Source organism: Salvelinus namaycush, chromosome 7 (assembly GCF_016432855.1).
Source record: "Salvelinus namaycush isolate Seneca chromosome 7, SaNama_1.0, whole genome shotgun sequence".
Lineage (NCBI taxonomy): Eukaryota > Metazoa > Chordata > Actinopteri > Salmoniformes > Salmonidae > Salvelinus > Salvelinus namaycush.
Window position 1 is genome coordinate 50,173,920 of NC_052313.1, and position 24,521 is coordinate 50,198,440.

The window sequence follows — 24,521 nt, forward strand, 5'->3', positions numbered from 1 at the left end:
TGCAGTGCACCATCTACTGGCCATAACATATTTATTGTGGCATGTGGTATCCTGTGGCCAGAAGGGGGCATTTGTGTTCTGCATATGGTTCATAGACGGAGAAGAGGAGAGGAGGGGACAGGGAAAAGATGAAAGGATGAAGAGGATGCCTCTAGCCATTAGCAGCTGTAAATTGGGACACACATTTATAAAGACACACTCAGACCCATGCACTATAAACATATTTCATTCATTTACTTCTGTATTTATTTATGTAAACAAACAAATGAAAAGTAGCCCTACCACATGTACAGGCAGAAGATATCAATAGAGCTACTGATGCTGTGGTATTTCTGGTGACCAGGCTGGATTTACAGAGAATACAGGTAGAGATAGAATCATATGTTTAGTGCTGATAGGTTGGAGTATTCTCTATTGTCTGTAGGCTAGTGCTGATAGGTTGGAGTCTTCTCTGTTGTCTATAGGCTAGTGCTGATAGGTTGGAGTCTTCTCTGTTGTCTGTAGGCTAGTGCTGATAGGTTGGTGTCTTCTCTGTTGTCTATAGGCTAGTGCTGATAGGTTGGAGTATTCTCTATTGTCTGTAGGCTAGTGCTGATAGGTTGGAGTCTTCTCTGTTGTCTGTAGGCTAGTGCTGATAGGTTGGAGTCTTCTCTGTTGTCTGTAGGCTAGTGCTGATAGGTTGGAGTCTTCTCTGTTGTCTATAGGCTAGTGCTGATAGGTTGGAGTCTTCTCTATTGTCTGTAGGCTAGTGCTGATAGGTTGGAGTCTTCTCTATTGTCTGTAGGCTAGTGCTGATAGGTTGGAGTCTTCTCTATTGTCTGTAGGCTAGTGCTGATAGGTTGGAGTCTTCTCTATTGTCTGTAGGCTAGTGCTGATAGGTTGGAGTCTTCTCTATTGTCTATAGGCTAGTGCTGATAGGTTGGAGTCTTCTCTATTGTCTATAGGCTAGTGCTGATAGGTTGGAGTCTTCTCTGTTGTCTGTAGGCTAGTGCTGATAGGTTGGAGTATTCTCTATTGTCTGTAGGCTAGTGCTGATAGGTTGGAGTCTTCTCTGTTGTCTGTAGGTTAGTGCTGATAGGTTGGAGTCTTCTCTGTTGTCTATAGGCTAGTGCTGATAGGTTGGAGTCTTCTCTATTGTCTATAGGCTAGTGCTGATAGGTTGGAGTCTTCTCTATTGTCTGTAGGCTAGTGCTGATAGGTTGGAGTCTTCTCTGTTGTCTGTAGGCTAGTGCTGATAGGTTGGAGTATTCTCTATTGCCTGTAGGCTAGTGCTGATAGGTTGGAGTCTTCTCTGTTGTCTATAGGCTAGTGCTGATAGGTTGGAGTCTTCTCTGTTGTCTGTAGGCTAGTGCTGATAGGTTGGAGTCTTCTCTGTTGTCTGTAGGCTAGTGCTGATATGTTGGAGTCTTCTCTGTTGTCTGTAGGCTAGTGCTGATAGGTTGGTGTCTTCTCTGTTGTCTATAGGCTAGTGCTGATAGGTTGGTGTCTTCTCTGTTGTCTATAGGCTAGTGCTGATAGGTTGGAGTCTTCTCTGTTGTCTGTAGGCTAGTGCTGATAGGTTGGTGTCTTCTCTGTTGTCTATAGGCTAGTGCTGATAGGTTGGAGTCTTCTCTGTTGTCTATAGGCTAGTGCTGATAGGTTGGAGTCTTCTCTGTTGTCTGTAGGCTAGTGCTGATAGGTTGGAGTCTTCTCTGTTGTCTATAGGCTAGTGCTGATAGGTTGGAGTCTTCTCTGTTGTCTGTAGGCTAGTGCTGATAGGTTGGAGTCTTCTCTGTTGTCTGTAGGCTAGTGCTGATAGGTTGGAGTATTCTCTGTTGTCTATAGGCTAGTGCTGATAGGTTGGAGTATTCTCTGTTGTCTGTAGGCTAGTGCTGATAGGTTGGAGTATTCTCTGTTGTCTGTAGGCTAGTGCTGATAGGTTGGAGTATTCTCTGTTGTCTATAGGCTAGTGCTGATATGTTGGAGTCTTCTCTGTTGTCTATAGGCTAGTGCTGATAGGTTGGAGTCTTCTTTATATGTATTTGTGTGTGAGTGAGTGATGGGTTTATTAGCCACCCAGCTGTGACCAGTCCAGGCGAAAATGGTGTGTGTGTATTTATAACTGTGGGAGAAAGGTTTGAATGTGTACATGTCATGGTAAATCAGACAGGTCAGAGGTGCGCGCACGTTTGTTGAATGAAGAGACGCAAATACACACCGCAGCAGCAGTCACAGGCACGTGGTCAGAACCCAACACCACCCTACTGGGCGAGGTCTACCCACAATACAACTAACAAAATACGAAAAGAGGAAGAGAGATGGGGGGTTCAGCATCTTTTGGCCTAAAATGAATAGCCTTTACATTTAAAATAGAATGTTCTAAAAGGGGAATATATTCGAAGACACACTCAGAATCAAACAGACACACATGCGTTCACTCATGCACGCGCATACCCAAACACACACCAAAATCCATCGCTTTGTTTTGCCCAGCTTTATGGTGGTGGTAGCCTACCATTAGGAATTTGGAGCGGTGAGAGGAGGGGCGTTTGTGTATGTGTGAAGGAGCAGTCGGTCTCCTCCCCTCGTCTCCCCCCGCCCTCTCGCGCCCCCCATGCCTTTGTGTGCGCGAGGCTCTCTGTGAGCAGCGGTTCTTCAAGTGAGATATCGGTTCGTTTCTGAGCGCTGTTGAGTTTGTGTGGGCTGTTTGAACATAGCGTGGCTGATTGGGACTGGGGTGAACCGGTAAAAGGCACGTGAAACGTCGGAGTTTATTCACACACGCACGATCAGAAGGGAAAATAACGGAGAAATATCGAATATAGGACTTTTCCCTTTCGTCTTACCCATCTATCATTCTCTCGTCCTCTCTATCCGTGGAGAATCTGACCAACCTAAACAACCTGATGTGTGTGGATGTGTGTTTTGGGGGCGTAAATCAATTGGCAGCACGTGAAGATGGATTAACGTTTGAACGGAAAACTGGAGCAGCACGCTAGACCTCGGCGAGGGGGGAGGGCAAGACGGGCCTCTGCTAACACACACAACCCGCGGGACAGAGGTAATTCAGCACTCTGTGTGTGTGTGTGTGTGTGTGTGTGTGGAGGAGAGGCCAGACGGGGTGAGTCTGACACTAGTGTCTGAGAAAATCAATGTTTATAAATCAGGACAGGTTTTTTCTCTCTCTGAGTTCAGGACCATGCGGTGGACAGCGCCATAGTTACAGTAGAATAACTCCGGGCAAAAGGAGGGAGCTGTGTGTCTCAACTCCCTGCTTTTTTCTCTCTGAGTTACTGTAACTATGGCACTGTCCTGTGTCCACTCCATTGTCCTGAATTTAGAGAACAAAGAGAGAGAGAGATGTGGGAAACAGAGATAGCACACCATTGAGGCTTGTGTGTGTGTTCTGATGTTCCGTTCATTTGGAGTTGAGGGACCTACACAACAGATGTGCATTCAGCTATTTACTATTAGCTTCGGGTTGCTTCAAAGGACCAGTCCGAGACCAAGCAGATGTTTGCCCATGTGGAAGTAGTATCAGAATATGACTTAACAAGCTGATACTGTGCAACAACGCCTCGGTAATGTATGCCACCTGGAACGCCACCAGTGTGATGACTAACCCCTCCCCTTCTGTCTGTTCCTAGACTCTGATTGGACCAACACCAGGATGATGTCGTCACCAAAAGCCAAGACCAAAAAGAAACCTCCCAAAGACAGCATGACACTTCTACCATGCTTCTACTTCATAGAGGTATGTGTACGTGCATACGTGTGTGTCCAATATAACTGCATTTAATGTATACCACTCACTATGGCTGTTAGTAAGACAATATCTCCCTCTTACCTCTCTCTCTCCCTTGCTCGCTCCCTCCCTCTCTCTCTTGCTCTCTGTGTCTCTCTCTCTTTCTGTCTAGCTCCCCATCGTCCTCTCCTCCCTAGTCTCTCTCTACTTCATGGAGTTGACAGACCTGTTGTCCCCGGCGACCCCTGGGTTCCATTGCTATGACCGTGACCTGTCGTTGCCCTACCTGGAGACAGGAGACGAACTGTTCCCTCTGCTGATGTTACTGAGCCTGGCCTTCGCAGGACCGGCTGCCTCGGTCAGTACACACACCGTCAGAACCTAGACTCAATAGATTCTGATCAATGAACAGCCTATCAGGGTGCATGACTAATTGTGTGTGTGAATAGATCATGCTGGGTGAAGGGCTGGTGTATTGTTACCAGTCCAGAGTCAAACAGAGTAAAGCTGATGGATCCATCATCGCTGGAGGGTGTAACTTCAACTCCTTCCTACGGAGGACTGTTCGCTTTGTTGGTACGTACCTGTTATTTACGCTTGAATCCTCAAGGGGGAGTGAACAGGTGCACACTTCAGGGAGTAACGCTAGTCTAGGGAGAGAATCTACTTCAGGGAGTAACGCTAGTCTAGGGAGAGAATCTACTTCAGAGAGTAATGATAGTCTAGGGAGAGAATCTACTTCAGAGAGTAATGATAGTCTAGGGAGAGAATCTACTTCAGGGAGTAACGCTAGTCTAGGGAGAGAATCTACTTCAGGGAGTAATGATAGTCTAGGGAGAGAATCTACTTCAGAGAGTAATGATAGTCTAGGGAGAGAATCTACTTCAGGGAGTAACGCTAGTCTAGGGAGAGAATCTACTTCAGGGAGTAATGATAGTCTAGGGAGAGAATCTACTTCAGGGAGTAACGCTAGTCTAGGGAGAGAATCTACTTCAGGGCGTAATGATAGTCTAGGGAGAGAATCTACTTTAGGGAGTAATGATAGTCTAGGGAGAGAATCTACTTCAGGGAGTAATGATAGTCTAGGGAGAGAATCTACTTCAGAGAGTAATGATAGTCTAGGGAGAGAATCTACTTCAGGGAGTAATGATAGTCTAGGGAGAGAATCTACTTCAGAGAGTAATGATAGTCTAGGGAGAGAATCTACTTCAGGGAGTAACGCTAGTCTAGGGAGAGAATCTACTTCAGGGCGTAATGATAGTCTAGGGAGAGAATCTACTTCAGGGAGTAATGATAGTCTAGGGAGAGAATCTACTTCAAGGAGTAATGATAGTCTAGGGAGAGAATCTACTTCAAGGAGTAATGATAGTCTAGGGAGAGAATCTACTTCAGAGAGTAATGATAGTCTAGGGAGAGAATCTACTTCAGGGAGTAACGCTAGTCTAGGGAGAGAATCTACTTCAGGGCGTAATGATAGTCTAGGGAGAGAATCTACTTCAGGGAGTAATGATAGTCTAGGGAGAGAATCTACTTCAGGGAGTAATGATAGTCTAGGGAGAGAATCTACTTCAGAGAGTAATGATAGTCTAGGGAGAGAATCTACTTCAGGGAGTAATGATAGTCTAGGGAGAGAATCTACTTCAGAGAGTAATGATAGTCTAGGGAGAGAATCTACTTCAGGGAGTAACGCTAGTCTAGGGAGAGAATCTACTTCAGGGCGTAATGATAGTCTAGGGAGAGAATCTACTTCAGGGAGTAATGATAGTCTAGGGAGAGAATCTACTTCAAGGAGTAATGATAGTCTAGGGAGAGAATCTACTTCAAGGAGTAATGATAGTCTAGGGAGAGAATCTACTTCAGAGAGTAATGATAGTCTAGGGAGAGAATCTACTTCAGGGAGTAACGCTAGTCTAGGGAGAGAATCTACTTCAGGGAGTAATGATAGTCTAGGGAGAGAATCTACTTCAGGGAGTAATGATAGTCTAGGGAGAGAATCTACTTCAGGGAGTAATGATAGCCTAGGGAGAGAATCTACTTCAGAGAGTAATGATAGCCTAGGGAGAGAATCTACTTCAGGGAGTAATGATAGTCTAGGGAGAGAATCTACTTCAGGGAGTAATGATAGTCTAGGGAGAGAATCTACTTCAGGGAGTAATGATAGCCTAGGGAGAGAATCTACTTCAGGGAGTAATGATAGTCTAGGGAGAGAATCTACTTCAGGGAGTAATGATAGTCTAGGGAGAGAATCTACTTCAGAGAGTAATGATAGTCTAGGGAGAGAATCTACTTCAGAGAGTAATGATAGTCTAGGGAGAGAATCTACTTCAGAGAGTAATGATAGTCTAGGGCAGTGGTTCTTAACCTGGGTTCGATCGAACCCCAGGGGTTCGGTGAGTCAGTCTCAGGGGTTCGGCGGAGGTCAAGACACACATCCGACTCATATGATTCATGATGACACGCCCCACTTGGCCATCATTGGCTGCAGGTGATCACGCTACATCGCTTGGCCTATCTGTGCTGGAGGGAATTTGGTGCGCTCAGTAGTCGACTTGTGACTGTCGTGATGGTACGTCTTGTGATTTCTTTCTTAATATTTTAATCCCTTCATACTTACTATGTCGAGCAAAAAAAGAAAGTGGTCGGACGAATATGTACAATATGGATTCACATGTATAACGGAACGTGATGGGAGTCAGCGTCCTAACTGCATGATTTGCAATGCCAAGTTGAGCAATTCTAGTCTAGCACCGGCAAAACTAAGAGAACACTTCCTTAAGCTGCATGGAGATGGAAAATACAAGAACACAACGCTCGCTGAATTCAAGGTGAAGAGAGCCAGATTCGATGAAAAGGCTACTCTGCCTGTTCTCGGCTTTGTACCCATCAACAAACCGATCCTCACAGCATCGTACGAAGTTGCTTACCTGATCGCAAAGCAGGGCAAACCACACACCATTGGTGAAACACTCATAAAACCAGCTGTGTTGAAGATGGCGAATATCATGCTGGGAAAAGAGGCTGAAGTTAAGTTATCCCAAATTCCTCTTTCAAATGACACCATCAGCGACAGAATAGAATGGAATCGGAGACATTTCTGTTCCCGCGGAACTGAAGCAAGCAATTGCCACGCACTTAGATGAGCTTGCAAAGTCTCTCGACGGATACTTCCCTACAAGAGAGTCATATCCAGCATGGGTGAGACAGCCGTTCACGTTTAGTGTTGAGACAACAGATGTCAATGATGAATACCTCGATGAAATCATTGAAATTCAGCAGAGCCAGGTTCAACAGCAACTCTTCAGAACAACAACGCTTTCAACGTTTTGGTGTCAACAAATGGTAACGTACCCTGTTATTGCTAAGAAAGCTCTGGAGATTTTCATACCGTTTGTTACAACATATCTTTGCGAGCAATCCTTTTCGAGGATGCTGGACATAAAAACGAAGAAAAGGAACAGACTTTGTTGCGAAAATGACATGAGAGTGGCACTTGCCAAGGTGAAGCCGCGCATTTCTGAACTGGTCTCTGAAAGGCAACAGCAGAAGTCATACTGATTTGCAGTAAATATTCATTATTATGTTTTTGTTTTTGTGTGAAAATCATGTTTTGATGATTTTGTTCTTTGAACACACGGTGTTGATGTTGATGCACGGTTCATTTTGTGCACCAGTAAAATATATACCTATGTTTTGAATTTGAAAAAATCATATTTTATTTTTCCAATTAAGAAGGGTTCGGTGAATGCGCATATGAAACTGGTGGGATTCAGTACCTCCAACAAGGTTAAGAACCACTGGTCTAGGGAGAGAATCTACTTCAGGGAGTAATGATAGCCTAGGGAGAGAATCTACTTCAGGGAGTAATGATAGCCTAGGGAGAGAATCTACTTCAGGCCTGTTCCGGTTAAAGCAAGAAGTTGAGAACAGGGGAGAGAGATGTAGACAGACGAGACGTCTTCAGATGTTTCAGATAACTCTTACCTGGAGCCTGCTCCTCCCTCCCCCTCTCTCCTCCTCCATCCCTTCTCCCTGTCTCCCCCTCTCCTCCATCCCTTATCCCTGTCTCCCTCTCTCCTCCATCCCTTCTCCCTGTCTCCCCCTCTCTCCGCCTCCATCCCTTCTCCCTGTCTCCCCCTCTCTCCGCCTCCATCCCTTCTCCCTGTCTCCCCCTCTCCTCCTCCATCCCTTCTCCCTGTCTCCCCCTCTCCTCCATCTCTTCTACCTGTCTCCCCCTCTCCTCCATCCCTTATCCCTGTCTCCCTCTCTCCTCCATCCCTTCTCCCTGTCTCCCCCTCTCTCCGCCTCCATCCCTTCTCCCTGTCTCCCCCTCTCTCCTCCTCCATCCCTTCTCCCTGTCTCCCCCTCTCCTCCATCTCTTCTCCCTGTCTCCCCCTCTCCTCCATCCCTTCTCCCTGTCTCCCCCTCTCCTCCATCCCTTCTCCCTCCTCTCTCTCCTCCTCCTTCTCCCCCAGGTGTTCATGTGTTTGGTCTCCTGGCAACTGCCCTAATGACGGACATCATCCAGTTGGCTACTGGTTATCCCACCCCTTTCTTCCTGACTGTCTGTCAGCCCAATTACACGCTGCCTGGGATGTCATGTGACCAGAACAACTACATCACACAGGACATCTGCTCTGGGAAAGATATTTATGCCATCCTGTCAGCCAGGTAACACACACACACACACACACACACACACACACACACACACACACACACACACACACACACACACACACACACACACACACACACACACACACACTTTGTGTTCTCCAGCTTCAATAAAACCTCCACCTCTCTTTCTCTCTCTCTGCATCACATCTCCCTCTCGCTCCCTGATTCTTACTCTCTCTCTCCTTCTCTTCAGGAAAACATTTCCGTCCCAGCATGCAACGCTTTCTGGCTTTGCTGCTGTCTACATCTCTGTAAGCACTGACAGCTACTAACTTGTCTGTCTGCCTGCCTGTCTGTCTGACTTTATGAAGATGCATTTGAAGTAAAAATTGGAAACAATGCCATCTGCAATAGTTCTAACTTTGTGTGTATGTGTGTGTATGTGTGTGTGTGTGTGTGTGTGTGTGTGTGTGTGTGTGTGTGTGTGTGTGTGTGTGTGTGTAGATGTATTTGAACAGTGTGATCAGCAGCAGTACTAAGCTGGTGAAGCCGGTGCTGGTGTTTGGATACTGTCTGGCTGCAGGCATAGCAGGACTGACTCAGATCACACAACACCGCTGCCATCCCAGAGACGTCTATGTTGGCTACGCCATAGGAGCTGGCATAGGAGTCTACCTGGTGAGTGTGTGGGGAGGGGGGGTGACTTTGTGTTTGTGTGTGTGCGCGACTTTGTGTGTGTCTGGGGGGGGTGACTTTGTGTGTGTCTGAGAAAGAGACAGAGAGAGAGATGGGAATTAATAATCTTTTAAGAGTTCTCAGGGGGAGAATTTCACAGTTATTTCTTAGAAGACCTGTCTCAACAGATTTCACGCTTCTTTCCCTCTTTCTATCGCTATCTCCACATCTCCTTCCCCTCCCTCCCCTCCCTACCCTCCCTCTAGTCTCTGTATGCAGTAGGTAACTTCAGGTCATCCGAGGAGGACTGCCTCCCCCAGCCTGTCCGGAGGGCTGCCTCCCCCCCCCAGCAGCAGAGGGAGGTGGTGGTGAGGGGAAGAGCCCAGAGAGGTCATGTTTCTCAGCACAGCTCTCTGTACCGCAGTAAGACCCCCAGACCATCAGACAGCAGGGAGGAACTGGGGACTGGACGCTGCAAGGTAAGAGATGAAGGGAGAGAGGTTGTGTATTAGTGGTTAGTATTAGTAGTTAGCCACGCTATGTTCTTCTGTAGGTTCGTAGGGAGAAGGCCAGCGTAGCATCTCTGAAGAGGGCCAGTGCTGATGTGGAGCTCCTGGCACCCCGCGGCCCCATGGGAAAGGAAACCATGGTAACATTCAGCAATACCTTACCCCGCGTCGCCAACGGCAGCAGCAGCATCTCGCCCCCCGGAGACGACCCCTCCAACCAGCGTCACATGACCTTCCACCTGTCCTTCGACCCCCGCAGGTCACAACCAAGGTACGTTTGTGACTAGTGTGTGTTGTAGGTGTGTGTCATACAACCCTGGTATTAATCGTCAAGTCAAACATATCACGTGTGATCTGTCAGGCTGCGACCGCCGCTGGTGCAGGAGTGGAGACAGCAGCGCTCTACGGAGAGACGGAGCGAGGAGGAGGGAGAGACGGACACATCTGGCGGAGGAGAGGGAGGAGCAGGAGGAGGGGGTGAGGCAGGGGAGACAGGGGTGATGAATCCTCCCTCCCTCTATCCGACGGTACAGTCGGCCATTAGAGCCGTTGCCACGGCTACCCCAGCGCCAGCCCCACTGGTGCATGTCCCTAAGGAGGGGATTAGACACCCCCCTACTGTCTCCCCTCTACCTCCTACGGTCTCCCCTTTGCCTCCTTCTGTCTCCTCTCTACCTCCCCCCGTCTCCCCTAAGAGCGCGGTGACGCGTGCCAAGTTGATGTCACTTAACCAGGGAGGGGAACGAGCCAGGGAGGGGCCTATCCCTGTGACGACTCCGCGTGTGCCCACCCAGCCGCACAATCAGCCACGAGTGGCGCAGGTGAGATAAATATCAAATCTGAGTTAGTTAAAATGAACTGTTGATTTACATTCTAACTAGCTGAAGTAACTAGCTAAATGAACTGTTGATTTACATTCTAACTAGCTGAAGTAACAAGCTAAATGAACTGTTGATTTACATTCTAACTAGCTGAAGTGACTAGCTAAATGAACTGTTGATTTACATTCTAACTAGCTGAAGTAACTAGCTAAATGAACTGTTGATTTACATTCTAACTAGCTGAAGTAACTAGCTAAATGAACTGTTGATTTACATTCTAACTAGCTGAAGTAACTAGCTAAATGAACTGTTGATTTACATTCTAACTAGCTGAAGTAACTAGCTAAATGAACTGTTGATTTACATTCTAACTAGCTGAAGTAACTAGCTAAATGAACTGTTGATTTACATTCTAACTAGCTGAAGTAACTAGCTAAATGAACTGTTGATTTACATTCTAACTAGCTGAAGTAACTAGCTAAATGAACTGTTGATTTACATTCTAACTAGCTGAAGTAACAAGCTAAATGAACTGTTGATTTACATTCTAACTAGCTGAAGTAACTAGCTAAATGAACTGTTGATTTACATTCTAACTAGCTGAAGTAACTAGCTAAATGAACTGTTGATTTACATTCTAACTAGCTGAAGTAACTAGCTAAATGAACTGTTGATTTACATTCTAACTAGCTGAAGTAACTAGCTAAATGAACTGTTGATTTACATTCTAACTAGCTGAAGTAACTAGCTAAATGAACTGTTGATTTACATTCTAACTAGCTGAAGTAACTAGCTAAATGAACTGTTGATTTACATTCTAACTAGCTGAAGTAACTAGCTAAATGAACTGTTGATTTACATTCTAACTAGCTGAAGTAACTAGCTAAATGAACTGTTGATTTACATTCTAACTAGCTGAAGTAACTAGCTAAATGAACTGTTGATTTACATTCTAACTAGCTGAAGTAACTAGCTAAATGAACTGTTGATTTACATTCTAACTAGCTGAAGTAACAAGCTAAATGAACTGTTGATTTACATTCTAACTAGCTGAAGTAACAAGCTAAATGAACTGTTGATTTACATTCTAACTAGCTGAAGTAACTAGCTAAATGAACTGTTGATTTACATTCTAACTAGCTGAAGTAACTAGCTAAATGAACTGTTGATTTACATTCTAACTAGCTGAAGTAACTAGCTAAATGAACTGTTGATTTACATTCTAACTAGCTGAAGTAACTAGCTAAATGAACTGTTGATTTACATTCTAACTAGCTGAAGTAACTAGCTAAATGAACTGTTGATTTACATTCTAACTAGCTGAAGTAACTAGCTAAATGAACTGTTGATTTACATTCTAACTAGCTGAAGTAACTAGCTAAATGAACTGTTGATTTACATTCTAACTAGCTGAAGTAACTAGCTAAATGAACTGTTGATTTACATTCTAACTAGCTGAAGTAACTAGCTAAATGAACTGTTGATTTACATTCTAACTAGCTGAAGTAACTAGCTAAATGAACTGTTGATTTACATTCTAACTAGCTGAAGTAACTAGCTAAATGAACTGTTGATTTACATTCTAACTAGCTGAAGTAACTAGCTAAATGAACTGTTGATTTACATTCTAACTAGCTGAAGTAACTAGCTAAATGAACTGTTGATTTACATTCTAACTAGCTGAAGTAACTAGCTAAATGAACTGTTGATTTACATTCTAACTAGCTAACTGTCTCGTCTTTTCATCCTATAGGTCATTGCCATGTCCAAGCAGCATGGACCAATCAGCTCCTCTGCCAAGGGCTCTGACTCTGCCTCTTCCTGTGGGGGAGGATCTTCAACAGGAAGCTCTGAGTCTCCGTACTACCGGGTCCCCTCTGACCATGACAGCCACACCGGGAGTGTTACCGGGAGTATTGTCACCATAGACGCTCACGCCCCTCATCACCCTGTGGTCAGGGTGTCTAGCAGTGCCAGTACCAGGAGTAACGGGACTCCGGGTGCCAGAGTAACAGCTGCCGGTAACGGGTCCCCCTGGGAGCGGAGGAACACCACCAGCGGGAGCCTGGGGAGCGTCGGTGAGCAGGGCCAGAGGGGGGCGCTGCAGCGCCAGGAGAAAGTCTCCGCACCGGAATATCGGGAATACCGAACACTTCCTGTGAAATCAGACTCTATCTGCTCCTCCTCTCCCAGCCAGACGGATCCCTCCACCCTGCCTCCCCCTCCTCACCCCATCTCCTCTCCACTCCCTCCCTTCTCTTCCTCCCCCCTGGCTCCCCCTCCTCAGCCCATCTCCTCTCCACTCCCTCCCTTCTCTTCCTCCCCCCTGCCTCCCCCTCCTCAGCCCATCTCCTCTCCACTCCCTCCCTTCTCTTCCTCCCCTCTGCCTCCCCCTCCTCAGCCCATCTCCTCCCCCCTTCCTCCCCCTTCTCCACCCTTCTACTCACCCCTCCCTCCCCCTCCTCCCCCCTTCTACTCCCCCCTCCCTCCACCTCCTCATCCAGATCTGCTGTTGGACAGTTACTCCCCCCCCCTCCCCCGCTCTATGACTCTCCCCCGTCGGCCCACTGTCTCAGCCCACAGCCGCGCTGATCAAGAAGTCTATTACAAGACCATGCAGACAGAGAGGAGATTATAACGCGACATAAAGGTGTTATAATAGACAGTAACACTAGTAAAATCAGACTACGAGGTTAGAAGAGAACATAGGGGAACTTATAGAGCGAGAGGTTATAAGACGACATAGAGCAGTTAATATAGACGGTAGTACCACTACATAACCATACAGTCAGGGGACGTAATTAAATGTGACACATTTTGGGGAGCCCTAACAGTCAGGGGAAGTTATTAAATGTGACACCGTTTGGGGAGACCTAACAGTCAGGGGAAGTTATTAAATGTGACACCGTTTGGGGAGACCTAACAGTCAGGGGAAGTTATTAAATGTGACACCGTTTGGGGAGCCCTAACAGTCAGTGGAAGTTATTAAATTTCACACCGTTTGGGGAGACCTAACAGTCAGGGGAAGTTATTAAATGTGACACCGTTTGGGGAGACCTAACAGTCAGGGGAAGTTATTAAATGTGACACCGTTTGGGGAGCCCTAACAGTCAGGGGAAGTTATTAAATGTGACACCGTTGGGGAGACCTAACAGTCAGGAGAACTACTACATGACTTAAATGAGTGAGAGGAGGTTATGAGACGACTTAGGAGTTAAAATGTAATATAATGGAGGTTATAACTTGGCGTAGAGAAGTCACAATAACCAAGAACACTACTTCAACACTGAGAAAGGGTCCAGATGGAAACAGACAAATAGCTGTTCTACAAAACACTGCAGAGCAGAGAAGGACATGAGATGACTTAAAGGAGTTAAGATGTGACATAACAGCAGAACTACAAGACACTGCAGAGCAGGAGAAGGACATGAGATGACTTAAAGGAGTTAAGATGTGACATAACAGAAAAACCTACAAGACACTGCAGAGTAAGACTTGGGAGGACTGTTAAGTCAAGGTCTAACAGTAGTGGAGGTTATAACGCGACATAGAACACTGCTAAGTCAGGGTCTAACAGTGGAGCGTGTCTGACCGAAGGTCTTCAGGAGCATGGAGACTGGATCACTAAAGACAACAGAAACAATAGCAGCTCTAGTAGTTGGTTTACCACCGACTACTATCTGACTAGAATACTTTTCCAGTCTACTGACTATACTCACCAGCTGTACTGTACTATACTATACTGTATATAGCATCTCTCTCAGGTTTCCATTCCACTGACTTACTGTAGAGACGAAGAAGAGGAGGGGAAAAGGAGGAAGGAAAGTGAACATCTTGGAGAGGATTACTACAGTAAACAAAGAGGGGGAGACAAAGACTGGAGGGGACAATTGGCTTAACAATGTGAACAGATCCACACACAGACACACACACACACACACACACACACATAGCCGCGGGAAGTAGTTTGGTGGTGGGGGTCTGCGCTCCAGACCGCCAACACAGTGCACTACTTTTAGGAAAATTGAAAATGAAGGATTTTAGATTTGATTTTGAATGAAGATTTTTTCAGGGGCTGTAGCACCCCTACTACCCGTGGCTACACACACACACACACACACACACACACACACAGACTCAACCAACCACCTCCAATTGTATAAAATTACATGCAATAATATCAATTATTTTTACGCTCATTTGTTGCTAATCAAACCCCCACTGACAATACAATAAGATAAATGGTGACAAAAGACTGTATAGACTTGTGGGTGTGGTCTGTGTGCATCGGTTGCCTAGTAGCAGAATGACTTGTTCTGTAGTGGATATCCTCTTTTGATAATAGAACTGTTGAGTACTTGTGTTAGTCTGCATGTGTATGTATGTGTGTGAGAGTGTGTCTGTCTTGCATGTGTGTTTATGTGTGTGAATGAGTGTATTCTACTTCATTGTGTTTCTATGAACGTGCATTATGACTTCTAAGAAACAGAAATGCTGCATTTTCCAGAGATGTCCTTTATTTACCTTCTTGTTTTTATTACCAATGTAAATACTAATATTATATTACTGTCCTTTTTCATGGGCTACTGTTTTTTTTAAACTTGTGTTTCCAGGTAATGGTTATAAAGTCCTTGACTAAGAAAACATCTATTTGTAAATTGATTGAAGTTTGTGTGACTGACCGTGGTGTTTTAAGTGTCTCAAGACCGTGTTAGGCCACTGAGCTGAAGCATAGACATTATGTTTAGAGGAGTCTTTAGTTGTCAAGAATACAGCTGTTATCCCTGGAGTAGTGAAAAAGATCCTCTATTGATTCACACACACACACACACACACACACACACACACACACACACACACACACACACACACACACACACACACACACACACACACACACACACACAAGGATGTGGGTTGTTATCAGATATCTTTAATGAATTCTACTATTGGTTAGTCCCTGCTAACCCCTTTATAAAATCTATACTCCTGAGAGAGAGAGAGACAGGGAGACGAGATAGAGAAGGAAGGGGTAAAGAGAGGGAGAGAGAGCGAGGGAAGGAGGAGAGAGAGTTAGCCCCCCCCCCCCTCCCACTGAGGGCTGAGTCAGTCCTGGTTGACTATCCCTAGGGCCCTCACCATCTGGCCTCTACACACACACACACACACACACTCTATCACAGACATCTCAATGCTCTGCAGCAGTGTGTGTGTGTGTGTGTGTGTGTGTGTGTGTGTGTGTGTGTGTGTGTGTGTGTGTGTGTGTGTGTGTGTAGATGTATTTGAACAGTGTGATCAGCAGCAGTACTAAGCTGGTGAAGCCGGTGCTGGTGTTTGGATACTGTCTGGCTGCAGGCATAGCAGGACTGACTCAGATCACACAACACCGCTGCCATCCCAGAGACGTCTATGTTGGCTACGCCATAGGAGCTGGCATAGGAGTCTACCTGGTGAGTGTGTGGGGAGGGGGGGGTGACTTTGTGTTTGTGTGTGTGCGCGACTTTGTGTGTGTCTGGGGGGGGTGACTTTGTGTGTGCCTGAGAAAGAGACAGAGAGAGAGATGGGAATTAATAATCTTTTAAGAGTTCTCAGGGGGAGAATTTCACAGTTATTTCTTAGAAGACCTGTCTCAACAGATTTCACGCTTCTTTCCCTCTTTCTATCGCTATCTCCACATCTCCTTCCCCTCCCTCCCCTCCCTCTAGTCTCTGTATGCAGTAGGTAACTTCAGGTCATCCGAGGAGGACTGCCTCCCCCAGCCTGTCCGGAGGGCTGCCCCCCCCCCCAGCAGCAGAGGGAGGTGGTGGTGAGGGGAAGAGCCCAGAGAGGTCATGTTTCTCAGCACAGCTCTCTGTACCGCAGTAAGACCCCCAGACCATCAGACAGCAGGGAGGAACTGGGGACTGGACGCTGCAAGGTAAGAGATGAAGGGAGAGAGGTTGTGTATTAGTGGTTAGTATTAGTAGTTAGCCACGCTATGTTCTTCTGTAGGTTCGTAGGGAGAAGGCCAGCGTAGCATCTCTGAAGAGGGCCAGTGCTGATGTGGAGCTCCTGGCACCCCGCGGCCCCATGGGAAAGGAAACCATGGTAACATTCAGCAATACCTTACCCCGCGTCGCCAACGGCAGCAGCAGCATCTCGCCCCCCGGAAACGACCCCTCCAACCAGCGTCACATGACCTTCCACCTGTCCTTCGACCCCCGCAGGTCACAACCAAGGTACGTTTGTGACTAGTGTGTGTTGTAGGTGTGTGTCATACAACCCTGGTATTAATCGTCAAGTCAAACATATCACGTGTGATCTGTCAGGCTGCGACCGCCGCTGGTGCAGGAGTGGAGACAGCAGCGCTCTACGGAGAGACGGAGCGAGGAGGAGGGAGAGACGGACACATCTGGCGGAGGAGAGGGAGGAGCAGGAGGAGGGGGTGAGGCAGGGGAGACAGGGGTGATGAATCCTCCCTCCCTCTATCCGACGGTACAGTCGGCCATTAGAGCCGTTGCCACGGCTACCCCAGCGCCAGCCCCACTGGTGCATGTCCCTAAGGAGGGGATTAGACACCCCCCTACTGTCTCCCCTCTACCTCCTACGGTCTCCCCTTTGCCTCCTTCTGTCTCCTCTCTACCTCCCCCCGTCTCCCCTAAGAGCGCGGTGACGCGTGCCAAGTTGATGTCACTTAACCAGGGAGGGGAACGAGCCAGGGAGGGGCCTATCCCTGTGACGACTCCGCGTGTGCCCACCCAGCCGCACAATCAGCCACGAGTGGCGCAGGTGAGATAAATATCAAATCTGAGTTAGTTAAAATGAACTGTTGATTTACGTTCTAACTAGCTGAAGTAACTAGCTAAATGAACTGTTGATTTACGTTCTAACTAGCTGAAGTAACTAGCTAAATGAACTGTTGATTTACGTTCTAACTAGCTGAAGTAACTAGCTAAATGAACTGTTGATTTACGTTCTAACTAGCTGAAGTAACTAGCTAAATGAACTGTTGATTTACATTCTAACTAGCTGAAGTAACAAGCTAAATGAACTGTTGATTTACATTCTAACTAGCTGAAGTAACTAGCTAAATGAACTGTTGATTTACATTCTAACTAGCTGAAGTAACTAGCTAAATGAACTGTTGATTTACATTCTAACTAGCTGAAGTAACTAGCTAAATGAACTGTTGATTTACATTCTAACTAGCTGAAGTAACTAGCTAAATGAACTGTTGATTTACATTCTAACTAGCTGAAGTAACTAGCTAAATGAACTGTTGATTTACATTCTAACTAGCTGAAGTAACTAGCTAAATGAACTGTTGATTTACATTCTAACTAGCTGAAGTAACTAGCTAAATGAACTGTTGATTTACATTCTAACTAGCTGAAGTAACTAGCTAAATGAACTGTTGATTTACATTCTAACTAGCTGAAGTAACTAGCTAAATGAACTGTTGATTTACATTCTAACTAGCTGAAGTAACTAGCTAAATGAACTGTTGATTTACATTCTAACTAGCTGAAGTAACTAGCTAAATGAACTGTTGATTTACATTCTAACTAGCTGAAGTAACTAGCTAAATGAACTGTTGATTTACATTCTAACTAGCTGAAGTAACTAGCTAAATGAACTGTTGATTTACGTTCTAACTAGCTGAAGTAACTAGCTAAATGAACTGTTGATTTACGTTCTAACTAGCTGAAGTAACTAGCTAAATGAACTGTTGATTTACGTTCTAACTAGCTGAAGTAACTAGCTAAATGAACTGTTGATTTACGTTCTAACTAGCTGAAGTAACTAGCTAAATGAACTGTTGATTTACGTTCTAACTAGCTGAAGTAACTAGCTAAATGAACTGTTGATTTACGTTCTAACTAGCTGAAGTAACTAGCTAAATGAACTGTTGATTTACGTTCTAACTAGCTGAAGTAACTAGCTAAATGAACTGTTGATTTACGTTCTAACTAGCTGAAGTAACTAGCTAAATGAACTGTTGATTTACGTTCTAACTAGCTGAAGTAACTAGCTAAATGAACTGTTGATTTACATTCTAACTAGCTGAAGTAACTAGCTAAATGAACTGTTGATTTACATTCTAACTAGCTGAAGTAACTAGCTAAATGAACTGTTGATTTACATTCTAACTAGCTGAAGTAACTAGCTAAATGAACTGTTGATTTACATTCTAACTAGCTGAAGTAACTAGCTAAATGAACTGTTGATTTACATTCTAACTAGCTGAAGTAACTAGCTAAATGAACTGTTGATTTACATTCTAACTAGCTGAAGTAACTAGTTAAATGAACTGTTGATTTACATTCTAACTAGCTGAAGTAACTAGCTAAATGAACTGTTGATTTACATTCTAACTAGCTGAAGTAACTAGCTAAATGAACTGTTGATTTACATTCTAACTAGCTGAAGTAACTAGCTAAATGAACTGTTGATTTACATTCTAACTAGCTGAAGTAACTAGCTAAATGAACTGTTGATTTACATTCTAACTAGCTGAAGTAACTAGCTAAATGAACTGTTGATTTACATTCTAACTAGCTGAAGTAACTAGCTAAATGAACTGTTGATTTACATTCTAACTAGCTGAAGTAACTAGCTAAATGAACTGTTGATTTACATTCTAACTAGCTAACTGTCTCCTCTGTTCATCCTATAGGTCATTGCCATGTCCAAGCAGCATGGACCAATCAGCTCCTCTGCCAAGGGCTCTGACTCTGCCTCTTCCTGTGGGGGAGGATCTTCAACAGGAAGCTCTGAGTCTCCGTACTACCGGGTCCCCTCTGACCATGACAGCCACACCGGGAGTGTTACCGGGAGTATTGTCACCATAGACGCTCACGCCCCTCATCACCCTGTGGTCAGGGTGTCTAGCAGTGCCAGTACCAGGAGTAACGGGACTCCGGGTGCCAGAGTAACAGCTGCCGGTAACGGGTCCCCCTGGGAGCGGAGGAACACCACCAGCGGGAGCCTGGGGAGCGTCGGTGAGCAGGGCCAGAGGGGGGCGCTGCAGCGCCAGGAGAAAGTCTCCGCACCGGAATATCGGGAATACCGAACACTTCCTGTGAAATCAGACTCTATCTGCTCCTCCTCTCCCAGCCAGACGGATCCCTCCACCCTGCCTCCCCCTCCTCACCCCATCTCCTCTCCACTCCCTCCCTTCTCTTCCTCCCCCCTGGCTCCCCCTCCTCAGCCCATCTCCTCTCCACTCCCTCCCTTCTCTTCCTCCCCCCTGCCTCCCCCTCCTCAGCCCATCTCCTCTCCACTCCCTCCCTTCTCTTCCTCCCCTCTGCCTCCCCCTCCTCAGCCCATCTCCTCCCCCCTTCCTCCCCCTTCTCCACCCTTCTACTCACCTCTCCCTCCCCCTCCTCCCCCCTTCTACTCCCCCCTCCCTCCACCTCCTCATCCAGATCTGCTGTTGGACAGTTACTCCCCCCCCCCCTCCCCCGCTCTATGACTTTCCCCCGTCGGCCCACTGTCTCAGCCCACAGCCGCGCTGATCAAGAAGTCTATTACAAGACCATGCAGACAGAGAGGAGATTATAACGCGACATAAAGGTGTTATAATAGACAGTAACACTAGTAAAATCAGACTACGAGGTTAGAAGAGAACATAGGGGAACTTATAGAGCGAGAGGTTATAAGACGACATAGAGCAGTTAATATAGACGGTAGTACCACTACATAACCATACAGTCAGGGGACGTAATTAAATGTGACACATTTTGGGGAGCCCTAACAGTCAGGGGAAGTTATTAAATGTGACACCGTTTGGGGAGACCTAACAGTCAGGGGAAGTTATTAAATGTGACACCGTTTGGGGAGACCTAACAGTCAGGGGAAGTTATTAAATGTGACACCGTTTGGGGAGACCTAACAGTCAGGGGAAGGTATTAAATGTGACACCGTTTGGGGAGCCCTAACAGTCAGTGGAAGTTATTAAATGTCACACCGTTTGGGGAGACCTAACAGTCAGGGGAAGTTATTAAATGTGACACCGTTTGGGGAGACCTAACAGTCAGGGGAAGTTATTAAATGTGACACCGTTTGGGGAGACCTAACAGTCAGGGGAAGTTATTAAATGTGACACCGTTTGGGGAGCCCTAACAGTCAGGGGAAGTTATTAAATGTGACACCGTTTGGGGAGACCTAACAGTCAGGAGAACTACTACATGACTTAAATGAGTGAGAGGAGGTTATGAGACGACTTAGGAGTTAAAATGTAATATAATGGAGGTTATAACTTGGCGTAGAGAAGTCACAATAACCAAGAACACTACTTCAACACTGAGAAAGGGTCCAGATGGAAACAGACAAATAGCTGTTCTACAAAACACTGCAGAGCAGAGAAGGACATGAGATGACTTAAAGGAGTTAAGATGTGACATAACAGAAAAACCTACAAGACACTGCAGAGTAAGACTTGGGAGGACTGTTAAGTCAAGGTCTAACAGTAGTGGAGGTTATAACGCGACATAGAACACTGCTAAGTCAGGGTCTAACAGTGGAGCGTGTCTGACCGAAGGTCTTCAGGAGCATGGAGACTGGATCACTAAAGACAACAGAAACAATAGCAGCTCTAGTAGTTGGTTTACCACCGACTACTATCTGACTAGAATACTTTTCCAGTCTACTGACTATACTCACCAGCTGTACTGTACTATACTATACTGTATATAGCATCTCTCTCAGGTTTCCATTCCACTGACTTACTGTAGAGATGAAGAAGAGGAGGGGAAAAGGAGGAAGGAAAGTGAACATCTTGGAGAGGATTACTACAGTAAACAAAGAGGGGGAGACAAAGACTGGAGGGGACAATTGGCTTAACAATGTGAACAGATCCACACACACACACAGACACACACACACACACACACACACATAGCCGCGGGAAGTAGTTTGGTGGTGGGGGTCTGCGCTCCAGACCGCTAACACAGTGCACTACTTTTAGGAAAATTAAAAATGAAGGATTTTAGATTTGATTTTTAATGAAGATTTTTTCAGGGGCTGTAGCACCCCTACTACCCGTGGCTACACACACACACACACACACACACACACACACACACACACACACACACACACAGACTCAACCAACCACCTCCAATTGTATAAAATTACATGCAATAATATCAATTATTTTTACGCTCATTTGTTGCTAATCAAACCCCCACTGATAATACAATAAGATAAATGGTGACAAAAGACTGTATAGACTTGTGGGTGTGGTCTGTGTGCATCGGTTGCCTAGTAGCAGAATGACTTGTTCTGTAGTGGATATCCTCTTTTGATAATAGAACTGTTGAGTACTTGTGTTAGTCTGCATGTGTATGTATGTGTGTGAGAGTGTGTCTGTCTTGCATGTGTGTTTATGTGTGTGAATGAGTGTATTCTACTTCATTGTGTTTCTATGAACGTGCATTATGACTTCTAAGAAACAGAAATGCTGCATTTTCCAGAGATGTCCTTTATTTACCTTCTTGTTTTTATTACCAATGTAAATACTAATATTATATTACTGTCCTTTTTCATGGGCTACTGTTTTTTTTAAACTTGTGTTTCCAGGTAATGGTTATAAAGTCCTTGACTAAGAAAACATCTATTTGTAAATTGATTGAAGTTTGTGTGACTGACCGTGGTGTTTTAAGTGTCTCAAGACCGTGTTAGGCCACTGAGCTGAAGCATAGACATTATGTTTAGAGGAGTCTTTAGTTGTCAAGAATACAGCTGTTATCCCTGGAGTAGTGAAAAAGATCCTCTATTGATTCACACACACACACACACACACACACACACACACACACACACACACACACACACACACACACACACACACACACACACACACACACACACACAAGGATGTGGGTTGTTATCAGATATCTTTAATGAATTCTACTATTGGTTAGTCCCTGCTAACCCCTTTATAAAATCTATACTCCTGAGAGAGAGAGAGAGACAGGGAGACGAGAAAGAGAAGGAAGGGGTAAAGAGAGGGAGGGAAAGAGCGAGGGAAGGAGGAGAGAGAGTTAGCCCCCCCCCCCTCCCACTGAGGGCTGAGTCAGTCCTGGTTGACTATCCCTAGGGCCCTCACCATCTGGCCTCTACACACACACACACTCTATCACAGACATCTCAATGCTCTGCAGCAGTGTGTGTGTGTGTGTGTGTGTGTGTGTGTGTGTGTGTGTGTGTGTGTGTGTGTGTGTGTGTGTGTGTAGATGTATTTGAACAGTGTGATCAGCAGCAGTACTAAGCTGGTGAAGCCGGTGCTGGTGTTTGGATACTGTCTGGCTGCAGGCATAGCAGGACTGACTCAGATCACACAACACCGCTGCCATCCCAGAGACGTCTATGTTGGCTACGCCATAGGAGCTGGCATAGGAGTCTACCTGGTGAGTGTGTGGGGAGGGGGGGGTGACTTTGTGTTTGTGTGTGTGCGCGACTTTGTGTGTGTCTGGGGGGGGGGTGACTTTGTGTGTGTCTGAGAAAGAGACAGAGAGAGAGATGGGAATTAATAATCTTTTAAGAGTTCTCAGGGGGAGAATTTCACAGTTATTTCTTAGAAGACCTGTCTCAACAGATTTCACGCTTCTTTCCCTCTTTCTATCGCTATCTCCACATCTCCTTCCCCTCCCTCCCCTCCCTACCCTCCCTCTAGTCTCTGTATGCAGTAGGTAACTTCAGGTCATCCGAGGAGGACTGCCTCCCCCAGCCTGTCCGGAGGGCTGCCTCCCCCCCCCAGCAGCAGAGGGAGGTGGTGGTGAGGGGAAGAGCCCAGAGAGGTCATGTTTCTCAGCACAGCTCTCTGTACCGCAGTAAGACCCCCAGACCATCAGACAGCAGGGAGGAACTGGGGACTGGACGCTGCAAGGTAAGAGATGAAGGGAGAGAGGTTGTGTATTAGTGGTTAGTATTAGTAGTTAGCCACGCTATGTTCTTCTGTAGGTTCGTAGGGAGAAGGCCAGCGTAGCATCTCTGAAGAGGGCCAGTGCTGATGTGGAGCTCCTGGCACCCCGCGGCCCCATGGGAAAGGAAACCATGGTAACATTCAGCAATACCTTACCCCGCGTCGCCAACGGCAGCAGCAGCATCTCGCCCCCCGGAGACGACCCCTCCAACCAGCGTCACATGACCTTCCACCTGTCCTTCGACCCCCGCAGGTCACAACCAAGGTACGTTTGTGACTAGTGTGTGTTGTAGGTGTGTGTCATACAACCCTGGTATTAATCGTCAAGTCAAACATATCACGTGTGATCTGTCAGGCTGCGACCGCCGCTGGTGCAGGAGTGGAGACAGCAGCGCTCTACGGAGAGACGGAGCGAGGAGGAGGGAGAGACGGACACATCTGGCGGAGGAGAGGGAGGAGCAGGAGGAGGGGGTGAGGCAGGGGAGACAGGGGTGATGAATCCTCCCTCCCTCTATCCGACGGTACAGTCGGCCATTAGAGCCGTTGCCACGGCTACCCCAGCGCCAGCCCCACTGGTGCATGTCCCTAAGGAGGGGATTAGACACCCCCCTACTGTCTCCCCTCTACCTCCTACGGTCTCCCCTTTGCCTCCTTCTGTCTCCTCTCTACCTCCCCCCGTCTCCCCTAAGAGCGCGGTGACGCGTGCCAAGTTGATGTCACTTAACCAGGGAGGGGAACGAGCCAGGGAGGGGCCTATCCCTGTGACGACTCCGCGTGTGCCCACCCAGCCGCACAATCAGCCACGAGTGGCGCAGGTGAGATAAATATCAAATCTGAGTTAGTTAAAATGAACTGTTGATTTACGTTCTAACTAGCTGAAGTAACTAGCTAAATGAACTGTTGATTTACGTTCTAACTAGCTGAAGTAACTAGCTAAATGAACTGTTGATTTACGTTCTAACTAGCTGAAGTAACTAGCTAAATGAACTGTTGATTTACGTTCTAACTAGCTGAAGTAACTAGCTAAATGAACTGTTGATTTACGTTCTAACTAGCTGAAGTAACTAGCAAAATGAACTGTTGATTTACGTTCTAACTAGCTGAAGTAACTAGCTAAATGAACTGTTGATTTACATTCTAACTAGCTGAAGTAACTAGCTAAATGAACTGTTGATTTACGTTCTAACTAGCTGAAGTAACTAGCTAAATGAACTGTTGATTTACGTTCTAACTAGCGAAGTAACTAGCTAAATGAACTGTTGATTTAC

The 24,521-nt window shown here is 46.1% G+C and overlaps 1 protein-coding gene across 1 annotated transcript; it reads left to right on the top strand.

Moving 5' to 3' along the window:
• Positions 1–3,646: 3,646 nt before the first annotated feature.
• On the top strand, positions 3,647–12,984 carry LOC120050811 (phospholipid phosphatase-related protein type 3-like). The gene is made up of 12 exons (XM_038997341.1): positions 3,647–3,733; positions 3,897–4,082; positions 4,174–4,300; positions 8,197–8,392; positions 8,595–8,652; positions 8,846–9,019; positions 9,283–9,516; positions 9,570–9,796; positions 9,887–9,902; positions 10,059–10,346; positions 12,100–12,556; positions 12,827–12,984. Exons 1-12 carry the CDS (start codon positions 3,650–3,652, stop codon positions 12,982–12,984), a joined length of 2,205 nt encoding a protein of 734 aa, XP_038853269.1. The 5' UTR covers positions 3,647–3,649.
• Positions 12,985–24,521: the final 11,537 nt, after the last annotated feature.

Excerpts from the sequence above, each read along its gene's own strand:
- LOC120050811 (XM_038997341.1), top strand. The coding sequence starts at position 3,650 with ATGATGTCGTCACCAAAAGCCAAGACCAAAAAGAAACCTCCCAAAGAC. Across the intron at positions 3,734-3,896 it reads CATGCTTCTACTTCATAGAG|CTCCCCATCGTCCTCTCCTC; the intron begins GTATGTGTACGT and ends CTTTCTGTCTAG. Across the intron at positions 9,020-9,282 it reads CTGGCATAGGAGTCTACCTG|TCTCTGTATGCAGTAGGTAA; the intron begins GTGAGTGTGTGG and ends CCCTCCCTCTAG.